The sequence below is a fragment of the Camponotus floridanus genome, unplaced genomic scaffold, assembly GCF_003227725.1.
Source record: "Camponotus floridanus strain SB8 unplaced genomic scaffold, Cflo_v7.5 scaffold1, whole genome shotgun sequence".
Lineage (NCBI taxonomy): Eukaryota > Metazoa > Arthropoda > Insecta > Hymenoptera > Formicidae > Camponotus > Camponotus floridanus.
Genome location: NW_020229214.1, coordinates 4,137,695 through 4,162,252, shown reverse-complemented (window position 1 = coordinate 4,162,252; position 24,558 = coordinate 4,137,695). Strand labels below are relative to the sequence as shown.

The 24,558-nt window shown below is 34.2% G+C and overlaps 1 protein-coding gene across 6 annotated transcripts in view; it reads right to left on the bottom strand.

Annotated features, from left to right (window-relative positions):
- Positions 1-11,306: 11,306 nt before the first annotated feature.
- The window catches only part of LOC105248445 (potassium/sodium hyperpolarization-activated cyclic nucleotide-gated channel 2), a 124,622-nt gene continuing 111,370 nt past the window's right edge, over positions 11,307-24,558 (bottom strand). For 2 of the 6 annotated variants that reach the window (XM_025408147.1, XM_025408150.1), the window contains 8 exons: positions 20,178-20,285; positions 14,806-14,955; positions 14,172-14,390; positions 13,941-14,087; positions 13,564-13,681; positions 13,144-13,420; positions 11,943-12,078; positions 11,307-11,746 (listed from right to left, as the gene is read on the bottom strand). In XM_025408147.1, the coding sequence (XP_025263932.1) occupies positions 11,600-11,746; positions 11,943-12,078; positions 13,144-13,420; positions 13,564-13,681; positions 13,941-14,087; positions 14,172-14,390; positions 14,806-14,955; positions 20,178-20,285 (1,302 nt within the window). In that variant the 3' untranslated portion in view covers positions 11,307-11,599. Of the gene's footprint in view, positions 11,747-11,942; positions 12,079-13,131; positions 13,421-13,563; positions 13,682-13,940; positions 14,088-14,171; positions 14,391-14,805; positions 14,956-20,177; positions 20,286-24,558 lie in introns of all 6 variants that reach the window. The other 4 variants (XM_025408149.1, XM_025408160.1, XM_025408155.1 and 1 more) reach the window with 3 other exon arrangements.

Here is a 24,558-nt window from a genome sequence, read left to right as displayed (position 1 = left end):
CACTTTCGATAAAAAATATCATCGCTACGTCCACTGTGCATTAACGATTCGTTTCAATGATTACATACGACATTTCTCTTCGATACATATACAGTCGCTTCATTACAGATATCACTTCGTAATGTGTGTCTACTATACGTCTCTCGCCCTATGTATATCTCGATTGATTTATGCGTCTCGCAGCAATATATATGTTTCTATGTACACGTTAAGATTCCTATATTGTAAAATCGATAACGCCCTCGCTGTTGATTAAGATTGAATATAAAGGGACACAGCAGGGACAGCACGACATGAGAGTTCTATTAAAGTATCAGCTATCGCTTCGCAATTCGTAGGTAATAATGAAATATCGGAGTGTGCGTTCATCCGATGGATTCCAGTTTATCTCCTTTTTAATATCGGTAACTCGATGCAATATTTTAGCAGTTGACGCCAATTCCATTGAGCAATGTGACAATTGATGCATGATATGACATATGTGTATCGATTATTTTGAGAGCCTAGGAAATTTAATTAGTCGATTAGTGGCCAATTGTTGAATTGTTATTTATAAATATATGATTGTTTCTTTCTCAAGAGAGACTTCAATAAATTTTTTTTATCATTAATTATATCTTATTTTTTTAATCCTCACCAACAGGACCAACAGATTATTCGTACGAAAGAAACTTTTGTTCGAGTAGAGAGGTGAGTGCTATTCATTTTCACTACATCATTTTGTCTACGATCATTTGTCATGAGACTTGTTAGCTGAGAGTTAATTAATCTTGTTTGAATGTCTGGGGAAACTTTCTTGTTTGCGAACTCACCAGCTTCTACATCTGAAACTTATTGCCACCCGCGACATCACTCGCTCTTTTTTTGCTCTCTTTCTGTCCTCTCGTTCTCTTCCTCTCCTTCCGTATTGTCCGCTTGGATTATTTACGTACTACATTGGGCTTTGACACTTTTGTACACGCGGATATATATTCATATGTATATTTCAATGTACATAGGTACTCAATTCTCATTCGTCCCTCATTCTCGATGAACGATATAATAAACTAGTCAATGTTGTCCTCGTCATCATCGTCGTCGTTGCTTGAATATTGTATTAATTCGCTAATACATGCAGTTTGACGCTCTCATTTCTAAGCTTTAAATTATACGCGCATAGCATTTCCTTGTTTCATAAAAATCGCAAAAAAGCAATCAAAAAATTAATTTTAATTTAATTGATCGCTGTTACGCGAATCTTATTCGAGTCGCATTTTTATCGAGAAGAAAGCTCTTGGTTCTGTTGTAAGAATATAAGACTGCACGGGGACAATCTTCGCTATCTAATCATGGATTCGTTTATCGTGCCGATGTAATCCTCGCCAAATTAAACGTCTGACTATCAGATGCAATTCATTCAATTCCTGTTATCGTGAAGAAACTTAATAAGTTTTAAAGAAATATTCTGCGAAAAACTATTTCAAAAATTTTTAATAATTTATATATATATATATGTGCAAAATTCAATCTCTCTTTTTATATTTTTCATATTCATTATTTTTAATGTATATGATTTAATGTATATTTTTATATTTGAAAAAATATAATTATTGGATAAGCGATTGCATGATCATTAGCAAGCGCAAATACAGAAATCCAAATTCGAAAGAAAACAAACTCGAATGCATTAATAAAACGCTTTTCAACACATAGAGTAAAGAAAAAAAAAGTATGTTATGTATTATTTCTTTCAGTCCACCAAAAAAATCTTTTAGTTTTTTCGTGACAACAGTTATACAAAATTAAATATTAATAATATTAATAATCCTCAATTTTAATCACAGAATAACACATACAATTAGATTCGGATTGAAATAGTTTTACAAAAAAATCCTTGGTGTAATTAACATAATCTTTGGAAGCCAATATTTGTTATTTTATTTCGAGAAATTTACTTGTTAAAACCGAAGAAGCAAAACATGCATAAAAATAAGTTTTTGAATTAAATGTTTTACGTGAAATATATTTGTTGTATTTCTTTTATCAGATATTTAAGGAAGATACGCAGACGCATCCCATTTTTTGTACTCGAAAAATACTTTTCGAATTCATAAATATAGATATAATTATATGCAATTTTTACATTTAATTGAGTAACTACATATTTGAATAGACAAACATTTTTAGTTACTTTTATAATACGAGTTAAAGTATGTATTCAAGTTTCAAATTATATTTTAATTGCATCAAGTGAATTGAATCAAATTTATGTAGAACGTAATCCCGTATATATTAATAATTTATCTTGCATATTTTTCTACCACAGTTATTTTCTTGTTTCTTTTTTTTATCATTACCTGATTTATTGTTTTTAGAAAAATCTACGCGTAATTGTAATACAGTATGACAAACGTGCGTTCAAACAAATTTTACACAAATCGTAGGATGGTACGAGGAGAAATCAATTTCTTGTACAGGCAATACTAATTGCACCAAAGTATTTATTCTTAGAATAAGTAGCAGCGAAGGCACTAAATTATATTTGTTTATCAATGATTATTACGAAAGTAAAGTTAACATTTTAGCATGCAAGTGTCGTCTAGAAACGAGGACAATTTCGGAAACTCTATATAAATCTTTTTACAAGTACGAGCGTCATCATATTACTTTTGCCGCATGTAAAGAAGTAGTGTTGCATAGAGTTTTTTTACTTCACATTTTATTTGAGGCGTCTTTTTCATTTCTACTTCCCACCTTGTGCGGGATAACTGATAACATAACGTAAACTTTTTGCAAAATATTTCTCGCAAAATCGATTCGACGAACTATCGCTGTAACAAGGAACGAACATATTTTATGCCGATTGAAATTCTAATTATGACACTCGTCAAATAAGACGCCACGACAGAAAAATCAGAGTAATGTATTCGCAGGCGATTGCGTTAATCGCGTCATGCACATGGAAATGTATTGACGAGGTATACAAACGTTTGCCTTATTTTCGCTGACATCAGCATAGAGAGACGACTTTTCCCACTACGTGATTAGCCTTAATACTTGTTTCTTTTGCAATTGTTCTCTTCGCTACTTATACGATTTATCGCGATTGACTTCACTGGTAGAGAACGTGTCGCTTTATAATATTTATTTGCAATTCATTCTATATATGTACACGTATGTCCGCCTATTCATGTATATTGATAACACGTCCTTTTAACGTAATATATTCGATAATGGCGATCGTAAAATATAATCTCTAACGAGAAATATTTAATGTCTTGACGTGAAAAATTCAATAGTCAGATAAGAAATGTCACAGTTATGTATTTAGCAAAGCTTCGTTAGGCGAACGTATACAGTATACACGGACGTGCGGACGTATTTAACGTAGATTATCAGTGATTAAATAATAGCATAGAAAATAATTGTTTTCTTCACCACGAAGCTAGAGTCTTTCAACTATTTTGCCATTGACCTTTGATACTTGATATTGTATTTTTACTCTCATTTTCTTCTCTCTCATATATTATATATATATATATATATATATATATATATATATATTTATATATATTTATATAGCTTAGTTCTTCAACTAGTTAGATCGCTAGTATGATACTGTATGAAATCTTTCGGAATATGCATGTACGTGTGTCATGTGTGTATCTGTGTACTTGTACATACATGTGTATATGCATTCACACTCGTCAACTGTTGAATGTTATACGTGTAGATGCATGTATATAATTTCGTCGGCAGGCAGGACACAATATGTGACGAGATATGCACTAACGTTCTTTTTTTTCAGATTAAAACTGAAAACGCTCCCTTTATCATTGTCGTAAAAGAGATATTGCTACAAAATGTATCGTATCTTAAATAGTATGTCACATTATTATTTATAATTTGATTTTTTACAAATGACCGAAACGCATGAACCGATAATATCAAAATGCGCGCACTTGGTTGTCACAACTTGTATCCCACAATAATCTTATTCTTCGAGTCGGTGTTGTTGATGAAATCGCAATTGATTGATTGGCATCGTATTGGCTTATATCTGCTTAATACCATACGAATGAAAAAAGAATTCGTCTTATTACGGTGAAATTAAATAAGAGATGTTCATCGCAGTTTTATACGTGTCGAGCATAATGTTAAAACGTAAAAAAATAAGATGCGAAAATATATATATGCGCACAATTTGAAAATTTTCGAAGCAGACTTTGACACTTCGAAAATTGCGAAAAACAATTTTGTGTTGCAGTTAGCCGATTTTATATATATATAGATTATTCCCATGTTTCTTTGAAATTTGTGTTGTTTCGTGATTAGCTAAGAATAATAAATTCGTGTTCGCAAAAGTCATGAGTTTAAATTTTTTTAAAATTCTTTGTCACATTAGGAACTTCCATCTTACATGTTTTAATATCTAACATTCGCGAATTTTCATTCTTCATATGGCACATATGTCAAGGCGTAACAACGTTTAAAATGAAAATTGCAGATATACTTGACGGTGTGTCGATCTGTTCGCTTGACTTTTCTTATATGAGATGTGAGTTATCTGGAATTTAAAGCGGATAAAAATAAAATCTAGTTTTCTTTCGGAAACTTATGACGTAGAAATTAAATGGACGGGCGAATTTTCAAGTATTGCCATCGATGGTATGTACATGATTAATGATCGCTCTTTCGCTCGCGCTCTAGAGTGATTCAATCTTAATATAATACATTTAATAATATACTCTCACTTTTGCATTTTCACATTCCTTACTTGTATTTTCGTGCGCTTTTGAGAGGTCTCGCATACACTGCATGTCAGAGTGAGTTATTCAACTTCTCTCTGTTATTTGTTAATGTGATTACACGCATAATACGTATCATCATCGATCACGATCACGATACTTATGTGTGCACGCATAGATGAATGTATATAGGTACTGTTTTCTACTTATGTACTCTTTGATGTGCATTGGCTTTTGACTCATTTGCCTATTGTGTTGTGTCTATTTGTGTGTTTATCTGCATGCGTGTGTCTGTGTGTATGTGTGCGTCTGTATGTGTGTGTGACATGTATACTTATTATATTTATATACCTTCTCGCCCTCTGGTATCTCAATTATACAGTAACATTTTGCTAAGGCATTCGTTATGGCAAGTATATTTTAAAGGTGCCGATGTCTAAATACGCGCGTGAAATACTTCTCGTACACTTTATAAAAGTATAGTCGGCCGGTTAATCCCCCTATAAATATAATATAGCCAGGCTAGGGTCTCGAATCGGTTTTAAAAAGAAACGACGGCCCCGTTAGAAAAGAACTGTCACCTCGATTCGAATTTTTATATGCATAGATACATTATATGCGGCTTGCACACACTCGCGGCCCGCGCTAATTTTTTTTTCCCTACTCGCATGCAATTCCTCGATCTAGAGTTTTGTTACGCCTAATTATTCCGTTAGTAAAATATATCGAATCGCAAATCGCACTACACGTAAACCGCGAAACGAGAAGAAGTTAGATCTCGAAAAGCACGAGTGTGTGTTCCTTCGGCCAGAACGCGTCCGACTACTAACTTTCACTCGGTGTAAGTGATATCGCTAACGAGATGCAATTGTATCCCGTGGGAAATTGTACGACAGTTTGAAATATTCGTACGTACCAAGCGTTATTAGCTGAAGATCCAATTAATTTTCCTCGTTCGAATTAAATCCTTGGCTATTAATTATTGCTTACTCACAGCATTAGCCGGTTTCAATGAAATACGCACGGCAGCGTAGAACACACGGCGTATATTTATTATTATTACTTTGCACTCCCTTATGACATGTGTAAGATCGTTTGCGAGTAATGGCGTAGCATATTAAAGCAATCTTCGACTAATATATTCGAATACTAGAATTTACACAAATTTGTACAAATGTGGATAATTTGTAAAATATATATTTATACATTATATATATTTATTTTGCCACGTATTTATTTCAGTTTCACATATATTTAACAATCACGTCAAATTATTAAAAATTCTTTACATTTTAACATCGTATCAAATAATATGCTGGATACTTGCGGGCAATGTTGTGCGAGCTACACCATTAGCATCGCAAAGGATATTGGCAATATGCTTTTAAAAAACCGCAGCATTCTTACTCTGCCATGTATTTCATCCAAATTTTTAATTTTGTATACGATCTTTCCAATTAAATTCCCGGAAAATCTTATTTTACAAAATACCACAAGTAAAATCTGCGGATCGCTAAAGAAACGAAAACGGGCTTGCGTAAAAAATTTAAGTATTTATCGTATCTCGTGTCTCTCATTCCAATTATATCGATCTCTAGCAAATTTCTCATTATTTTAATTTTCTTTGTTGCACGCTGCTTTTTTTTCATATGCGAGAAACAATCGTAATCATACAAACGTAATATCGTGTAAATAGAAAAAACACCGATAGACTCGTACCAGCGTCGCACAGCATGCGTACATATTCATACCATAAGCACGACGTCGAATTCCCGCTCATGGTGTGAACCCTGTAGAAAAACTCTTTCATAGAAAATTGACGCTAGGGTAATGTTTTCTTCATTTTATTTTTTTACAAGGCGTACTATGCACAGATTTCCCGGCTAGCTGTCCTAGTTTTCACACGGTGCCACGATACTTGAGAGCTCTGAGAGGCACAAATATGGCGAGAATCGAGTAATATTTCATGTGTCGATAATCTTGAATAATTCAGAGAATAATATAATAATGCGAAAGAGAGAAATTTTACTGAAATAATTTTACTGAAATAATAATATGATAAATTGATATAACGAATTATATATATATTTAACGAAGATTTAATTAATATGATAAGTTCTATTTAAGATTTATTGCAGAGAATTAATTGCTACTTCTCTGATTGTTGCGAAACACATTTGCTATTATTTATGACTCCTTTAGAAAAAACTGGCATTTGATAGCACCATTGCACTCGTGCAATTATTAAGGTCTAGCGATTATACATCTTTATTTAATACTACACAAGAATTACCGCATGCGCAAGCTTTAATGTGCGCGTAATTCGTTGTCTCAATCACATTTGATTTCTTGAACAGTTGTAGAAAAATGGATAATGTGTGGATCTATTTTTATAGGTACATTATTTTTAACGTATTCACATTTGTCAAAAGTGTTAATATACTCAATAACGTATGTTTTACACGCGCAATAGTACAAGAGAGTGGAAAGAATATATTTTTATTTAAAACTAAAATAATATTATATGCAAAAATATCGTGTCACCGTGCAAGAAACTATTTAAGAAACATTTAACAGCCGATCTAATAGCGTTTCATTTAAGCTTTGGACAGTCGCGTGTTCCTTTATCGGTCGTTTTTTTTTTTTTTATGGCTTTCGATCCTTGAAACCGGAAACGGAAATTGTTGAAGTTTATTTCAAGGGGAAGATAATTTTTGAAATGGTTCTGTCGTATTCGTTCTGTTCACGATATATTTAATGAGCGAGATTAGCGGAGGATAGTCGGGATACACAGTAATTGGAAATTTTGTCCAAGCCTCTGAAGCCTGCTGTATGTGAATTGCGAGATTAAATATTCTAAAGAAATCAATATACGATAATATACGCTATATACCAGTCAAGCGTTTTTATCGAGCGCGTTTTAAAAACAATTCTCGCATCCAGCGTATACTTTCGCGACGTCTTTCAACAGAACGATTGATATGTGAAATTTGAAACACACGTTCACGATCTCCTCTTTTTTTTTTTTTTTTTTTTTAGTGCAACGTCCTATTCCGCATAGACCGTAGCTAAATTGACGCACTTCGATCAGCCTCGGACGACTATCTAACGCCCCCGCAATTCAATGCATTATCCTTCAAATCGAATATAGTAAACCTGCGTTTTTATCTCGGGCTGCCAGTTTACGTCAGTACAGACTCTATGCATCCATTTCCGATTTCCGGATCTGTTTTCCCGTGGCCTGATCCAATTTTGCTGTTCACGCGCAATCTATCTCTCAATACAAAAACTATTCATCTCTTTTTTTAAATTTTTATTTAATAATGTCTCACTCTTGTCTGTTAGCATTTACGGAATAAGGTTCACACACCTCAAATAGTCACATAATCTCTGTTTAATCCTAAAATGTTATTCTCCCCTGTTTGTTTGTTAGTGCACTATAGATGCGTATCTCTTTACACGTACATTACGTACGGTATATATGTACACGTAATATATTTTGTTTGTGTATGTGAGTAGAGTACTAACACAGCGCATTCTTGCCGCAGTTTTTTTTTTATCGTTTTATCGACATAAGTAGACAGTGGCTAAATAATAGTGTCTATTAATTAGCAGTGGTAGTAAGAGTACAGCTTCTCCTCTTTCCCTTTTTTTTTTGTATATCATCACTTCGTTCTTTCACCTCGCACTCGTCTCGGAGAGCACAGTAACAATGTTATATATTTATATAATATTTATATAGTAATGCGTACGCTTCTCTTAGGCCTGAACCGGCAGATTAATCCTAGACCGTTCGTACAGATTAAACCTATAAAAACGTCGATTATGCGGTCTACGACTATTCTACCATTGGAATGTTTCGACCTCTTAAACGCATTCTCTCTTTTTTCCTCTTTCTCTCTCATCTCTATTATATATATAGTATTTATATGTATATATATATATATATTATTTAAGATGAGACGTGTGAAGATGTGCAAAATAATGACAGAAAACTATGTTTCTCTTGCATGAAAAATAGGTACTTCTTTCTTTTTCACTTGCTCTCTCCTCTTTTTCTCTCCCTCTCGCACGTGTGTAAGTGTACATATGTATATGTATGAAACGCGCGTGTAATTTTTAAAATCTTATGTAGAGAGATATATGTACATGTATTCGCGTCAACTAGAAAAAACGACTTGGCTCTTTTCTTTCAATCGTGCATTCGCCAATGCATCTCGTTATCACGTGAGTAAAAATAATATACGGGCGTTATTTTTTAATAGAGGATGATTGACTTTACTTGTCATGTGAAAGAAAATATCGCAGTTTTCGATTTAAAAGAAAAAACGACTGCATTATATTGCAATATTGAATGCATGCAATATTGAAAAACGTTTCTTTATTAATCCTAAAAAGCACAACAAATATAGAGAATGTTATATAGAAAATGTTGCATAGAGAATGATTTATATTGTTCAAAATTTATAAATTTTATATGCTGGTAAATTATTGATAAAAAATAGATTTATCATTTTTTTCAAAAATAAATAAAAAATACAGGTTTTTAAAAAATAAATTATTCTAAAAAACGACTGCTGTTTTATTTTATATATAGATGGGAACACACACACACGTTATATATTAATGCTACAAATTTATTTGTACTCTTTAGGATTAAGGAGTAAGAAACGTTATATGATTTATAGTTTTAAATTAAATAATACTATAATTTTTTTATAATTTTTCGCATATTTCTTTATGCCGAATTTACTTGTACTATGAAATATTTAAAATGAAGAGAGTATTTTTCTTGTTTGGTTCTTTGATTAGCGACTTTAAAATATACAAAGCGAGATCGGTCGGTATCAATTGGCCTCAAAGATGTGGGTGTTTATAAATTATTGTTCGAACGAAATACGATAGATTAAGCTCCGGGGAAATAATGCAATCTGTATAAATTGTTCGTAAGTATCGGTTAGTCGGTTTAGTCAGTGTCAGACCATTTCGCACGTAGCTGAATATTACAGAGTTATCTCGCAACACGATATTTAACCACTATGCATAATATTTCATATATAATATATATGTGTATCTGTATTTGTTGTCATTTATTTAATCGCCTAATTATGCGGTAGTGGTATAGTAATCATTGCAAGTAATATAATCGTAACAATAATAATAATTTATTACATAGTATTTATAGCTTCTCTTATAGTACATCGCGCTTTTTTGTCTTTATCTCATAAAAAGATACTTTGCTTGCGTTTCGCTTAATATTCATTCATTGACGTGTAACCACAGCGGCCCAAAAGACTCTCAACAAGTAAACACAGCCTTCGGGCCCTCGGTAGCATTTGTATAGAACCGGTTAATCCGTATAATCATCGCATCGTAATTTATCTTTCCTTCTTTCTCTACCTCTAAATTCGTTTACGAATTTTCAAACGCGCGACCATAGTCACTCATCTCTCACCGATCCTATTTATGTACCAGGACGGTCTATCGAATGTATCCGACACTGAGTCGCAACTTGTAATCATCACTCGGTCTCTTAGTGTCGTTATAATATTTTCGAAGCGAATTAAAACGTAGCAAAATAAAGAAAGATCTATCATCAAATAAAGCGAGTACCGAACGCAAATTATTTCGCGTTTGAAATAAAAAAGAAACTCCTTCTCCCCAGTAAGACATTAGCCCATTGACGTGAATTTCTTCTTCATTCTTGCACTTTTTTCTCGGAGTATGGAGTATTACGCGTTATATTCGTTTTACTTATTTACGCGGCTCTAATGCAATACGAAGCTAAAGCTAAATCGCGTTAACTTAATCGGAATACTCTGTCTTACGACGTACGATTTCTCTCTATATTAATTGTTTCCTTAAAAAAAAGAGCATCCTAATTCATGTAGATTATATTGTTTTTTTTTCTCTCCTAAAGTGCGAAACGTCAACTTGCAAAATCACAGAGAGAGAATTACGCATCATTACATTGTTATTTAGGATTATACCTAATTTTTCACGATGTGTATACTACATATTCTCTATAAACTTCTAGGCCTGCTCTTCGTCGTCTTTGAGATCTTCATTCTTCGCTGCGTCTATCCGTCCTTCTTTAATATTGCACTTGATGTGACGCGGCGATTATTCTCAATGAAGAGACGCGGCGTAAAACGGGACTCCATGTTCTCCAACCGAGATACAGATGACTTCTTTTTTTCATCTTGCTGTTTGTAATGAACTAAAATTTCGCAAGTGTGTGAATTTCGGCATCTCTTCCAAAGGCAATCGAACAAAGTTTGAAAAATTAAAAGGAGTCTATAAAATATTTCTCCTTCATTCTTCAAAATTTTTTATCGGAAAGTTATTTCGCGAAATATATATATATATATATATATATATATATATATATATATTATGGAGAGATTTTTTTTATATATATTATTATAAAATATTGTGATAATATATATAAAATATTAACACACATAATTCTCTCTGTTATTATATATACATATATATATATATATATATATATATATGTGTAAATAATTTATATATACATATATAAATCATACATATATAAATTATATTAAATTGATATTAGTCGCTGCATTTTCGCACAAATCTGTATCATGATTGGAGCATAAGATTCGATTGTTCTGGTCAGTTTTGTGGTCTTGGACGAAAATGCCGTCAGATTAATATAAGAAGGCGCTATAAATCGATTGCTAGAGAACTACTGGCATGGCCGATATCTATGTATAGACCGCTGCTATAGAATCGCCCAAGCGCCAGGCACAAAACCACCAGCTGTCTTATCGATAAGAAAGTTCTATCTTTGTTCCAACATGGAGCCGTTAGTATCTCTGCGTATGCTAGTAAAACGAGTGTCGTCATTGATACGAATCCTTGTGGAAAGTGTCGCTCTTGTGGAAGATTCTCCGTCCTTCTCTCGTAAGTTCTTGGCTCGCGAAATTATTCTCAGACTTTGGTCTGGGCAAGAGACAAGCCGGTAGCGTTCTAAGCTCCATACTGTGTACCTGAAATGCCAAATTTTATAAAGTGATAGATTGTGTATTTATTTATTTATTGTAAAGACAAGAGATGGACTTATTTCGTTGATTTTCTGATAAAATTGTGTGAATAAAAATTTGCTCTTTTTTTTTTTTTTCAAACGAAGTTTGAATAAAAGGACTGTACAAATTGTAGAAGTTGAATAATTGATCGTATACTTACTGATTCTTCGCTGGCGCTGGCATGCGCGGCCTGCTCCGCGAGTGCATTTACTACAGCGTTTATCGTTTTTGATTCGCTGCCAAGATCCTCTTCGCGATGAGCCACCAAGTTAGGATTCTTTCCAATTTTGTTTAGCCTACAAAGAGAGCATGATTAAGCGTAGGGAATGTTGCACGGGGCATAACCGACTATTATTTACACAAAACTCTAAACCGCTTAGCAGCACAATGATCTGTCCGTTTTGTGGCGCTTGCCGCTTATCATCTGTACTCAATAGTCATTATTATTTGTTTCAATACTACTTGCACTGCTAAAGGTAATTGAATGAAGTTAACTGATAAAAGAATTTATTTTTGCCACACATTGAATTTTATATTTTTATATTTGTCATAAATAGATAATGCGAAAATAAATAAATAATAAATAAATAAATACTCATTGAAGAAATTTTATAATATTCGAAAATATTTTCGTGGAAATCTTGTAACATTGCTGAGAAAATTATTTAAATATTATTAATTATTTTAATATTATTGTTATCTTGTGTTGCGTGTGACAAAAATTGTATTGAAATAATTTAAAATATGTTATGCCAAATTATAATAAGATTATCATGTAATGAATGTGTCGAGAGTGTAAAACTTTTATCATAACTTTAAATTAAGATTCTGAACTACTCTTAATCGGATAATATCCGACTTTAAATACTATCGCGGATATTTATCCTTTTCTGGATTTTACAAATATAAAAAGCAAAAATTTCGATTATATTTTTACATCGATATTTTAAACAGACATTTCGAATAAGATTTAACCCTCTCAACTCATTATAAATATCGTAAGTTAGTGCGCTTTCATCATAAATTTGTCCCAGATTCTTCCCAATGTATTGCCTCGTTTAAAAAGTCACATAAAGAAAACAATCTATGTGACAATATTATTTCTCTGTTTTTTTTTCAACCGAAATTTTATTGATATGTGTGTGTATGTGTATGTTGAAAGCAAGCGTTGTGTTCTAACAACACATACGAGAATCGATATGTTGAGGAAAGATCGACATGCTCTCGACAGGTAGCAAATGATTGATCTCCGTTTTGTCGGACAATACACAATGCTCAAATAAAGTAAATGGGAGTGGGAATGATGATTGACATCTATTAGCACACCAACTCGATAGAACAAACCTAACCAAAGCTTATACCTCTCGGCGGCAACGCTCTCCATCGTTCTGCGCATTAGCGGATACTGATCCAGCACGGCATTGAAATGATCCACCGAGAGGCTGAAAAGATTGCAGTAGGTCTCCGCTCGAACCGACGCTACCCTCCTCGCGTTCGTCAACAGACAGATTTCGCCAAAGTAAGATCCGTCCGATAACGACGTCGCGACTTCGCCGTTCGCCATTACGATATCGACTATGCCTTCTTGTATGAAGTACATTTTCGAGCCGATAGTACCCTCCTTAATGATGATATCACCTGTAAATTCATTTCCGCTTTAATGACACGTAGGATTCTTCGTGCGACGCGCAAGGAAATATCGTTTCCGTGCCGTGTCACTAAACGAGATGTTTTATGGGTGCGATAAAAAACGCGTTTTCAAAGACAGCGACAATCGATACCTGGCTGGAAGACTTCGTATCTGAGTTTCGTGACGACATCCGAGACGAAATTCGAATCGGCGTTGGCGAAAAAGGGCACGGACGCCACCAGCGATCTGCAGTTATAATTTATTACATCCTGAAAGAGAAGATATAATCTTTATACGGACACCGTTTCAAATCAAAAGACATATTTTTCTTCAGTGTGCTTAATTCTTTTGACGAATTTTACAGATTAATATCATATTAAATACTAATATTATTAATTAGCAATATTCCATTAGTACATAAGGTCATCGGATGTCAAAGAAAGCTCTTTCAGAAATATAATATACATATAAACGTTAGAGTTTGATTAAATTCCGATTGAAATGTTTCAATGTGTGATTCTATCGTACTTCTCTCAATTTCTCCGAGAGCTCTCCAAGAATCAGCTCCTCGTCGAAGAACTTTCCTTGATAACGGTGTTCAAAGTACTCCGTAATCCTCTGTCTCATTTCTCTCGGTAGTTTTCGATAGGCCATATATTCCTCTACTTGTTTCACCTACGGACAAGCCAGAAGAGAATTAAATTCTTGCGATACACACTCTAGGCGAGTTGCTTCGTATAATCGTCCTGTTGTAGCTACCTTTTCACGGTATTGTCTTCTCGAGGAATCGAGAGATTGAATGAGATTTGTCGCGTGTCCGAGGAAAAGAGCGTAACACGTCGCACCACTGATCATGCTGAGCATAGTCAGCCACATGTCGGTCAAGGACTGCGGCGGAAACCTACCGTATCCGATACACAGCATGTGCGACATGGCTTTGAAGAGGGCCCACGAGTATTGCTCCAGCCAAAACGAGTCCTGTAAATAAGTGGCAGGTCGTAACGGAAATGCATTTGGCGATCGATCGCCAATTCTGATACAAAGTGCATAGTGTTTACGGAAAACCCTCTTGTGATCTTGTTTCTTGAACATTTACGAGAAATTGGTACACTGTCAAGTCATGCAATAATTTTTTTATTTTTTTTTTTTTAATAATTTTTATACTATCGCAAAGAAAGATTTTATTATTTATTTTTACATGATGATATATCTTGAAAAAATTTATTTGTAAAGAAAATTTATTAAATTTATCGATTCTACAAGAAAATATATTTTAAAAAAGCAATTTTGAAGGAAAACAGATTATATTTTAGTTCTATAAAATTTCTAATTATAATATTAATATATATATGCCTATTAACCATGGTACTAAATGATAACATTAATTACTTACTTGTAACTCATTAATGGCCACCCATGAATTACTGGGAAATCCTTGAAGCATGGGTACCAGAAATTGCAGGCAGCCACTCCAATGGCCAATTAAGAGCATCATACAGATCAGGTTAAAAATCCGCATGAACACCGACGCCATATTCAGGAACTGCCAACAACAACGGTAAAGCTTTACTCTCGTGTCAGATTGGGAATGTATCGGAATTTCTCACACTTTTTGGTTAAAACTTCTCGTTTGTCCAAAGCTCCGGTTGCGTAGTGTACAGCAAATAAGCGAGTGTTGCACAAAAACGCGTTAGATATATAATTCGTTGAGTACATTGTTCTATTATTTTTTTTTTGCTTAGGTTTAGGAATATTTAATAAACTACGTGAGGGATTCCGTCACTAAGATCCAATCGTCTATCGGCAATTATTCATTGAAAGTTTCGCACATAAATTTTGGAAAAAAAGGACGAAAGATAAAAGCCGAATCTAATTAATCCTTTAAACGAAAACAAATTAATTCGTAAATTTAATATTATATACTTCTGTTAAAATCGCGAACTTTTAGAATAAATATTTAAAAAATAAGTGTCTATTTTTTTGCGCATAGTGGCATCTTAAAAATTAATTTAACTTGCTGTTTAATGGATTTAGATTGAAATTTAAAGAATTAAGATGTAATTAAAAAATTATGATTTTTGTTTTTAACGTAAGTATTAAGCACTAATAATACTCATTCGGATCTTAATGCGGATAATTTGAGTGAGAGTGTCACATTTTTCCTAAATTGTCATCGCCGTTCGTATTCTTGAGGTTTTTTTTTTCATCCGTTAAGAAAAGCATGCTGTATTAGAAATTACGCATCACGTGGCACACAAAAAAGAACAATTTAACGAAACCTAAAAAACGTTGATAAATAACTGATTACTCTACAAAATGCTCTAACAAAAAAATATCGATCATTTGCAATTCGTTGGGTCAAGATTCTCAAACCGCTTATGCGCCAAATATAACAACGGAATAAAACAGAAACAATCGACGCTTATCTAGTGACATCGATGCAATTCGCTTGAAAGTGAATTGCAATTATTCGGCTTCATTGTGCGCAATAAGTACGATATGGGAATCTGTCCGTACTAAAATGAAAAGCCGGAGAACGCGGAGAATATTCCGACTTCGGCTAAATTGCCAAATTAACTTGGAGAGATTCCAGATTTACTTTGCTGATCACAACTCTCTCATGTGATTCATATATATTTTCTCAACAATTAATATATACTATTATATAAGAGATTCTTTTTTTCTAGTAAATGTTAGCGCGTTAAAATAGAATATTATTCAACAGAATATTATTGAAAATATAATCCTAACAAGTGATTTGATTTTGAATAAAATCATTTGCGTTTTTAAGTTTTAAGCTAATTATAGGACATTATAACAAGTGTATAATGACATTATTAAAATCTTTCAAAATTGCAGATTTATTATATTTTATAATTAATTTCTTTTTATTCGTATAAAATGACGAATCTCACGAAAATCCTTCTTACCATCAATTAAAAATTTATCCGACAGATTAATTTAATTTTATTTGTTTGAGAAATCATAATAAAATAATCGATAAATTATTTATAGACTCGGATTGAATCTCAGCGTTCTCCTGTTAATCGAGAGATAAGGATAAAGTTATCTAAGGATCATCAAAGGTATCATGAAGTGCGATTCATGTTCATGGTTATGTACATAACATATGTACACGTGTGGCGATGACATATATATCCGTTTTCGCACGTATGCGTGCAGCACTCGCAACGAAACGCGACACGTGCGTCGCAATAATGAGTGTGTCATGCACCCGCGGTTTTCTCGTATTCGAGAAATTTTGTTCGAGTGTTCCGTCGACGACGAAAATGAATTTTCGATACGACGCCATCTCGGAGCACGTACGAAGAAAATTTCCCCGAACCCGATCTCGTTATATATGCGGCGGCGAAATTGATATTTCCGAACTTAAATGCGTTTGCCCAAATACCCATAAAGAGTGCAAATGCGAAGCTTCGCGTTCTTAATTTTTGTTTAATGTCTATGATATCGTTTATCATTCTCGCTAGTTGTTCTTGTTCATTACAAGCTTTATATTTTTGTGATAAAAAATTATAAGTATTGCTTTTTGCCTCATCGGATGAAAAAATTGCTGATAAATTATTAATAAATTTAAAAATAAAATAAAGAATTTTAAACCAACGGTCATGGGCAATCGCGGTATAATGATGTTGAAATCGTACGGCAGTGGGACTTGTCCCCTATATGACAGGTAATTACTCTTGCATTTAACCGCAGAAGTGACAGAACCATTGTAGTACTGACATAATAACATAATGACGTATAATAATCTGCTCAGACAAATGTGTCATCTCTTGCTGAAGATAATTTAGTTGTATAGGTTTTACAAAAATTTCATTCTTTCTATTTTATTACGATATAGAGTTATATAAATATTGCATAATAAATATCAATAAAGATCGCAAAAAAGCAAATAAAATAATTTAAAATTTCACATTTAATCTTAAACTTTAAATCATACACAGGAACAATTTTTTATATTAATAATATATTTTTATGAGTAAAATTATTATTTTAATTAATCAAATTGCTTTATTATTTGCGTATTACACTAGGGAGACCTAGTAAGAATCTCATAAAGATTTCATATAGTTATTTTAGATCATTAATAAATTGCAATATATAAAAGACGATGAGAGAAAATGAGATCGGCATCGATGCCCAATCGCCGTAGGATTTCGATGAAGCGCGGAGCTCTGGTTGTCTCTAAATGGCGAAAATATTATGAATACATTCTATTATCTATTGGGTATCGTGATGCTCCATGAATGATGATCAATGGTACAGTTTCTGCGCCTACGGGAAACAAATAAGAACACGGGAAACTTACTGCTAAACGACATATAGTTCAATACATTACCTGGTCTACAAGTAAAAATCGTGTACACGTTTGATATACACGTACACGCGCGCACGCATACGTATACCTTCAACATTTCTGAATTAATGGGCCATATACGATGTATATGTATGCGCGTGGCGTGCCTTTGTAAATTAAAAGAAAGAGAGAGAGAGAGAGAGAAAAAAAAAAGAAGGGAACACAAGGTAAACGATACATCGAAACTCAACATCACAACCTTTTCTTCTACGAGACAGTCACAAGTCCAATAAAGATGAAAGCTTGATTTGTTATGTCTCCACGATGATGAATGAATAATCAACGATTAATGAGTCTGCGTCACTAATCAATCGATGGCGATTTGTAAGTGGCAACAACAAACGCTCTAAACGACACCGGAACAAAAATGAATGCGCAAACTAAAGACACAACAAAGAACAACCGACGAGTTCACGAGGGAGAGATGTTTATCGTGGGTGAGTTTTACGCTTCGTCGGGGACGTTTCAAGTGATTATTATTATGAGCATTATGAGGGGACAACAAACAAAACGCAGCTGCCAAGTCAAACGATGTCAGTTAAGCGGCGCAAGCCAAGCCACGAAGCAAAAAAGCCGGATTTTCGCTCTTTCTTGTCATCCGTTTCTACATGTCCGCCCTTTTTCATTTCGCAAGCATATACATAGCCAGCCAGTATCACACAAAAAATGGAGGGGGGGGGGAGTGCACTTTCTGCGGTCGAGAAGCAGCGACAGCGAAGGGCGAGCGGGTACAGCAAGAGCGGGATGATAGACGCGGCTAACGAGGGGATGCAGGGTGAAAAAATCATTCGCAGAGCAGCGGCAGGGGAAGCGAGCTGTCTACTCTCATACTCGTTGCATTCTATCTATTTATTATTTCCTTGAACACTCGCGCGTGTGGCTTGTGTGTTTCGTTTCCGTGATATCTCTTCTAAGATAACGATGCGCCTCGGATATGGTAATACAGTGCGCGATTTGCAACAAAGCGACAGAGAAGGGACGCCCAATCACGTGCGCTCGTTTTCATAGGATATCGTGCACACCGTCTAGCGATCAAAAGCATATCACAATAGATAGTGCGTGGAAACAGGCTGTTTTGCAGTTTTCCATCGGATCGTACATGGAACGTGGAAGGGGGTACAATATACATGGAGATACAGAGAGATCGAGGAAAGACAACAAACAGTCGAATAGTAAACGAGAGGAAGTTAGAATGAGAAGTTAGAGAAAGATTATATATATATATATATATATATATATATATATATATACATACATATATAAATATATACACATGTATATATATATATATATATATATATATATATATATATATAAAGAGATAAAGAGAGAGATAGAGAGAGAAAAAGAGAAAGAGAGGAAGGGTTCAACGAGTATATGACGATCAAAATTCGAGTCAAACACGCCATGCCGGACTATCGACAACCGATACCCGTTCGTTCACTTTCACAGAGAGCACGTATCGAATATCGCGCTGATCGATCGAGGATCATCGAAAAATCGGGGCCTTTACGCCGTGCTCTGGCATCTAAACATGATGCACGCTCGTAAACACGTGTGCCGGGCGTTTCCTTTTTATTATCTATATAATAAATATATTTCTGTGGATCTCTAGAATATATCACACACATAGTTACATGACTTTCTCATCGCTAGGCGGGTGCCGATGGTGAATGTATAAAAGCATAGCCTATTGCTGCGGGTATATGTAATGTATAATGCGGCGGAAAAAGTATATAAAAGCTGAATGTTTGTAATTAAACCAACGAGCCAATCAGCGTACAGCTCCTCCGTCCAATTAACCTCGTTAGTCCGGCTTCTGGTCTTCGCGAGACTTCGGCAGAAGGGCACTCGATCGTTTTGACAATCGATCCACATATTGTCGCGGCCGCGATACTATTGCGAATTCATTATTTTTCCTAATATTATGCCAACGAGATAACTGATCGATTTAATTATCAAATTTATGGGTTTTTGATAATTGAATCTTGAGAGGCGAAAATTATAAGATTTCATAAGATTTTAAAAATATGTATTTCAGTCGTGTTCGCGAAGAGAAGCGTCGCTTTGAAAAAATATATTATTATAATATATATATATATATATATATATATATATATATATATAATAATATTTTTATTTATTTACTTTTGAAACTTTTGTTTCAAAAATTATCACGCACGTGTACAAGCGAGATGATGACTTTTTATCGCACGGGGATTTTTCATTCGTAATTACATCAGTCGGATGCTCGGAGAAAATTGAAAGAATCGATTTTTCCTTCTATCGAGTCTCGCGGAAAACCGGATGGTGAATCGCCGAGGTCGATTCGCGATGGACGAATCGAATGGACGTGAGCTCGCGCGTTCGTCAGGACGGGTTACCTTAAAAATAAGTTCGCTTTTGCTGAAACCGGACTTCTTTTTAGTCATATTGTCAGAACTTAGGCGCCCCCTCCGCTCAGTGCGTTTTTTTTGTAGGTTCTGCAATATCTAGAAACAAAAGAAAGCGGGACATAGCCAGACGTAGTAAGAAGAGGGCAGGTTAATAGAAATTTGGCAGGTTAGTAGAAATTTCACAAAGAGAAGGAGAGAGACAGAGAAAGAGAGACAGAAATAGTTACAGAAACAGTATATATAAGAAAGAGAAGGAAATAGAGATAGAAAGAAACAGAGTGAAAGTAACAGTAAGGAGAGAGGGAGAGAAACGTCGGTATAATTAGTAATAGACGGATACGTATTATAGTTGACAGCTTTTGCAAGATGGTATATAGTGATACAGTGTGACAGAAGTAAGAAATTGTCAGGCGGCTGTAGGATCGATTTTTTTCTGGTCTCTCGCGAGATCAGAAATTTTCCGTGTGCATTTCACAGTTGCTACATCACACAACGAACGTTGAAGGACAATCCCATCCCTAATGTATCGTGCCTTCGTTAATACAGTACTCGATCGCGGTATCCGCCAGCGGATGTGCAAAGGTAGTTGACGTCATTTTCAACTTTCCTAACAATGAAGTCCGTTGGAGTATTGTCGCTTAAAATAAATCAAGACAAAAAAAAAAAGAAAAATGATTTATATAAGATGTTGGTACCTCTCATTTTTTCGTCTCCTTCCTGACCGCTATAATACTGGCACATATACAAGCACATAAATAGAGTAAATAATCATGTCAGGTATATCGTTCAGCATCGATATGAACTTTTGTCTCGCTCGCGAGTATTGATTCGTCATTAATCAACCGGTCGATCGATCGACCGATCGAGTAGATGGAAAAGTGAGTAAAGTGTGAGCGGGAGCACAAGTAAAAGAACGATTTCTGTGAGAGCGAGTGTTGTGCACGTGAAAATACAGTCGGCACGGTAACAAGAGAGTAACGATCCGGTGATCCGTGAATTAGATAATTAGTAATCAACAAGCCATTCGTTAATATCAAAGCTCGAATCAGCAATCGCGCGTCAAGCGTGAAGCCACAGTTCCTTTTCAAGCTCGGATGAAGCTCGATGAATTTAGCGGATATATATGTGGTGGCAAATTTATAAAAACGCGAGTCTCAAAGCCGTATATCTTCATTTCGAGCGTATTTAAATATATTATTTAAATATATTATTTAAATATATTGATATACTTTAATAAAGATTGCTGCCTCGCGATATTGTCAACCTCATCTTTCATGCAAATTCGACGGTATTGTTTCAATTTAATAAAATGGTATAAATTTAATCCAAGTACGCAAACTATAGAGAAGATTTAAAACTTTTATATGTAGTTATCTATTTTGTCTTGGACAAATATTTAATAATCTAGTAGAATCGAATTAAAAAGGGATTAATTAAAGAAAAGCTAAAAAATGAAATATGAAAAGTATATTAATTTATGCTTAAAACGAGAAAAATTATTTCAGATAATTCGATGATAAATAGTGTCTTAATTTAGATCCGTGAAACTCATATATCGATGAGAGAAATCTGTAAATATGATATCAATGAGAGAGATATAAAAATCCACTCTTGTGCCGAGGTAATGTGCGCGCATCGCTGCTCTGCTGAAAGAAACAATCTGTGACGAGATAAACACTCAATATTTTGCCTAAAAGAGAGAGGAGGCTTTCCTTTATTTTTCTGAAAAATTTCATGCAAAAGATACGAAGATAGAAAAAAGTGGAAGATGATCAGATTTTTTTCATGAGAAATTTTCCGTATGCAGCTCGAGATGAGAGGACATTGTATAACGATGAGATTATCGTACAAAATATCAAGGATACGCTTGTTAATCAATCTTGCAAGTTTGCTCTGCCACATCTGTACTTGTATGCATATATCTCGGGCCATAATCCGCGTCAAGAAACGCGCGATTTGCACCGCGCTAAATGCGCGCTGTGCGAAAATCACGTAGTAATCGCGTGATAATCGCGCGCTTCTGCGTGACGGTTATGATTTATTGTCTCTTAATGTGCGCACACACGTGGGTGCGTTTTAATTTATATAGTGAATGCAACCCCGACCATTATCGCGACGGTTTGCTGCTATATAAGGTTGTTAACTCTAATGTGCATGCTTACAAAGGCACTCGTGTTTGTTATCTGATTTAATTACGATGTAAAGGGAAACTCTGAATGTGCGGAAACAAAGAATATCGCCGTCATTTTTGACATTTTTCATTCGTTAATTAATTGAAAGACGAGCATAGAAACGGAATAGTTGAATGGTCCTACTAATTTGTCAAAGTTCGGAGATATATGCACAAATGTAAAAGTATTTTGCTGAAATATTTGTTGATAAATTCAGTATTTATATAAGCCACATTTTTGTAATATATAAAATATCGCTTGGCGGAAAAGATAATTAATGCAATTCTAAATTAAATAAAGTAGAAAATTACGATAAATTTATCAATAATAATTATAATAATTATAATGTTAAACCTTCCAGCGTATCCTTTTATGTTTATTTCATGTCTTTTTTTTGCATCTTTCTTTTTAATCTTTCTTATGTTTTTTATCGTTCTATTGTTTTACATCATGAACTACCTATTTATTCTTTTCTGTTATACTGTTAGAAGTTTTTAATTAAAACATGAATAAACTATAAAAATCGAAAACTTTTAAAATTAAATTGTTTTAAACTCAAAACAACAACATAACATCAGAACATTATTTTATATTTTTATCTGTACGTTTTTTTATACTTAAGACTTTAATGTTAATTCAAGACAAATGATAGTTTCAGAGTTGTAACTTTACAATTCTCCAAATTGATACATTTGTCTAAATCTTATTTCTGCGAGATAAGTTTTGTTCTGTGAAAAATACGAGAAATACCGCAAAAAGAAGAAATAAAAAATGAGACTCGTCTCTTTCGAGATCGGGTTTGCGATTAATGAACTGTCTCCTGCGTATTTCCGGCCTCTTTTTGCGAAAGACAAATTGTACGTACAAATGAGTACAGTATACGTTGACATATATATATATATATATATATATATATATATACACATATATATATATACACACGCGCACACATACACATATACACATACGTGTATATTCTGGAAAATATTGATAAATGCTTCGCTTTTTAGGAACACGTATCAAGAACAACATCTCTCTTGTAGAAAATTTTGTTCTTGTTATACAATAGAATCAAGACGAAACTACATCATTGACGATTCGCCGTGTGATCACGGAGGAGCATCAATTCTCAAGACGAACAAGACGCGATAGATGCACGCGAAACTGAGGAAACGTTATATCCGCTACATACACACACACACAAAGATATGTATATATGTATATATGTATATATATGTATATATTTTTATATATATATACACATGTCGAGTAGCGAAATCGTTAAATGACCGCGCGCTGTCGCGTACTTCCCTCGCTCCTGTCATAGAATGGATCTAACGATCAGGTCTATGGCGTAATAAAAAAAAAACACGCTGAAAAATATCGACAGTATTATAATATAAACGTGCTCCTGGAGATAATAAACAAATCAAACTTAATAGTATTACGGATACATACGTGGGCAAAGAAAAGTATTAACGATAGGCTTTTCTTGTATTCTTCGTTTTGGGGTTTTGGGGAAGTAAAATATTGAAATAAAGTTAATGGAATAAAATAAATGGAGTATTGGAAACTCTTCCTTCTCGATTAAAATTAGACATATCTAAACAACATGAAATAACAAGCAATCAGATGGAACACAACATAATCGGGGACAGAATAATTGGCGAGGTTTGCTAGAAAAGGAACAAGGGAGAGAGGAGTAAAATGTCAGTGGAATAAATAAAATTGGGAGCACACACCGAACATGGGCACATCGCCAAAAATTTTGGACAAATAGGGTTAATATACACCTATACACTCACAGGCAGACCTACGGTTAGACCAACCAACTTTCTCGTCTGTAGAGCGGTTCGCGTCGAATACCTCGTAGAAATTTTCCATATATTCGTATCATTATTTTCATTGCACAATTATTCGTATTGCACAAGATTCCTCTTACAATTAGAGGCATTTCGTATTTTATAATCGCATATCAGCTGAGTTCTTCCAAATTCCTCAAGTAGTAAGACTTCAAAATAATGGCGACAAACGAATTCTCGATTCTTAATCATCACCGTGACCTCATGCGCTACCATTGTCAAGAAATGGTGCATCCGTTATATATATAATACTATCGGTACAGTTACATGCACACGTATCTAGATTATGCAGTCCGTCACTGAAAGAACGTCGATAACTGCTATTGATTCATACGG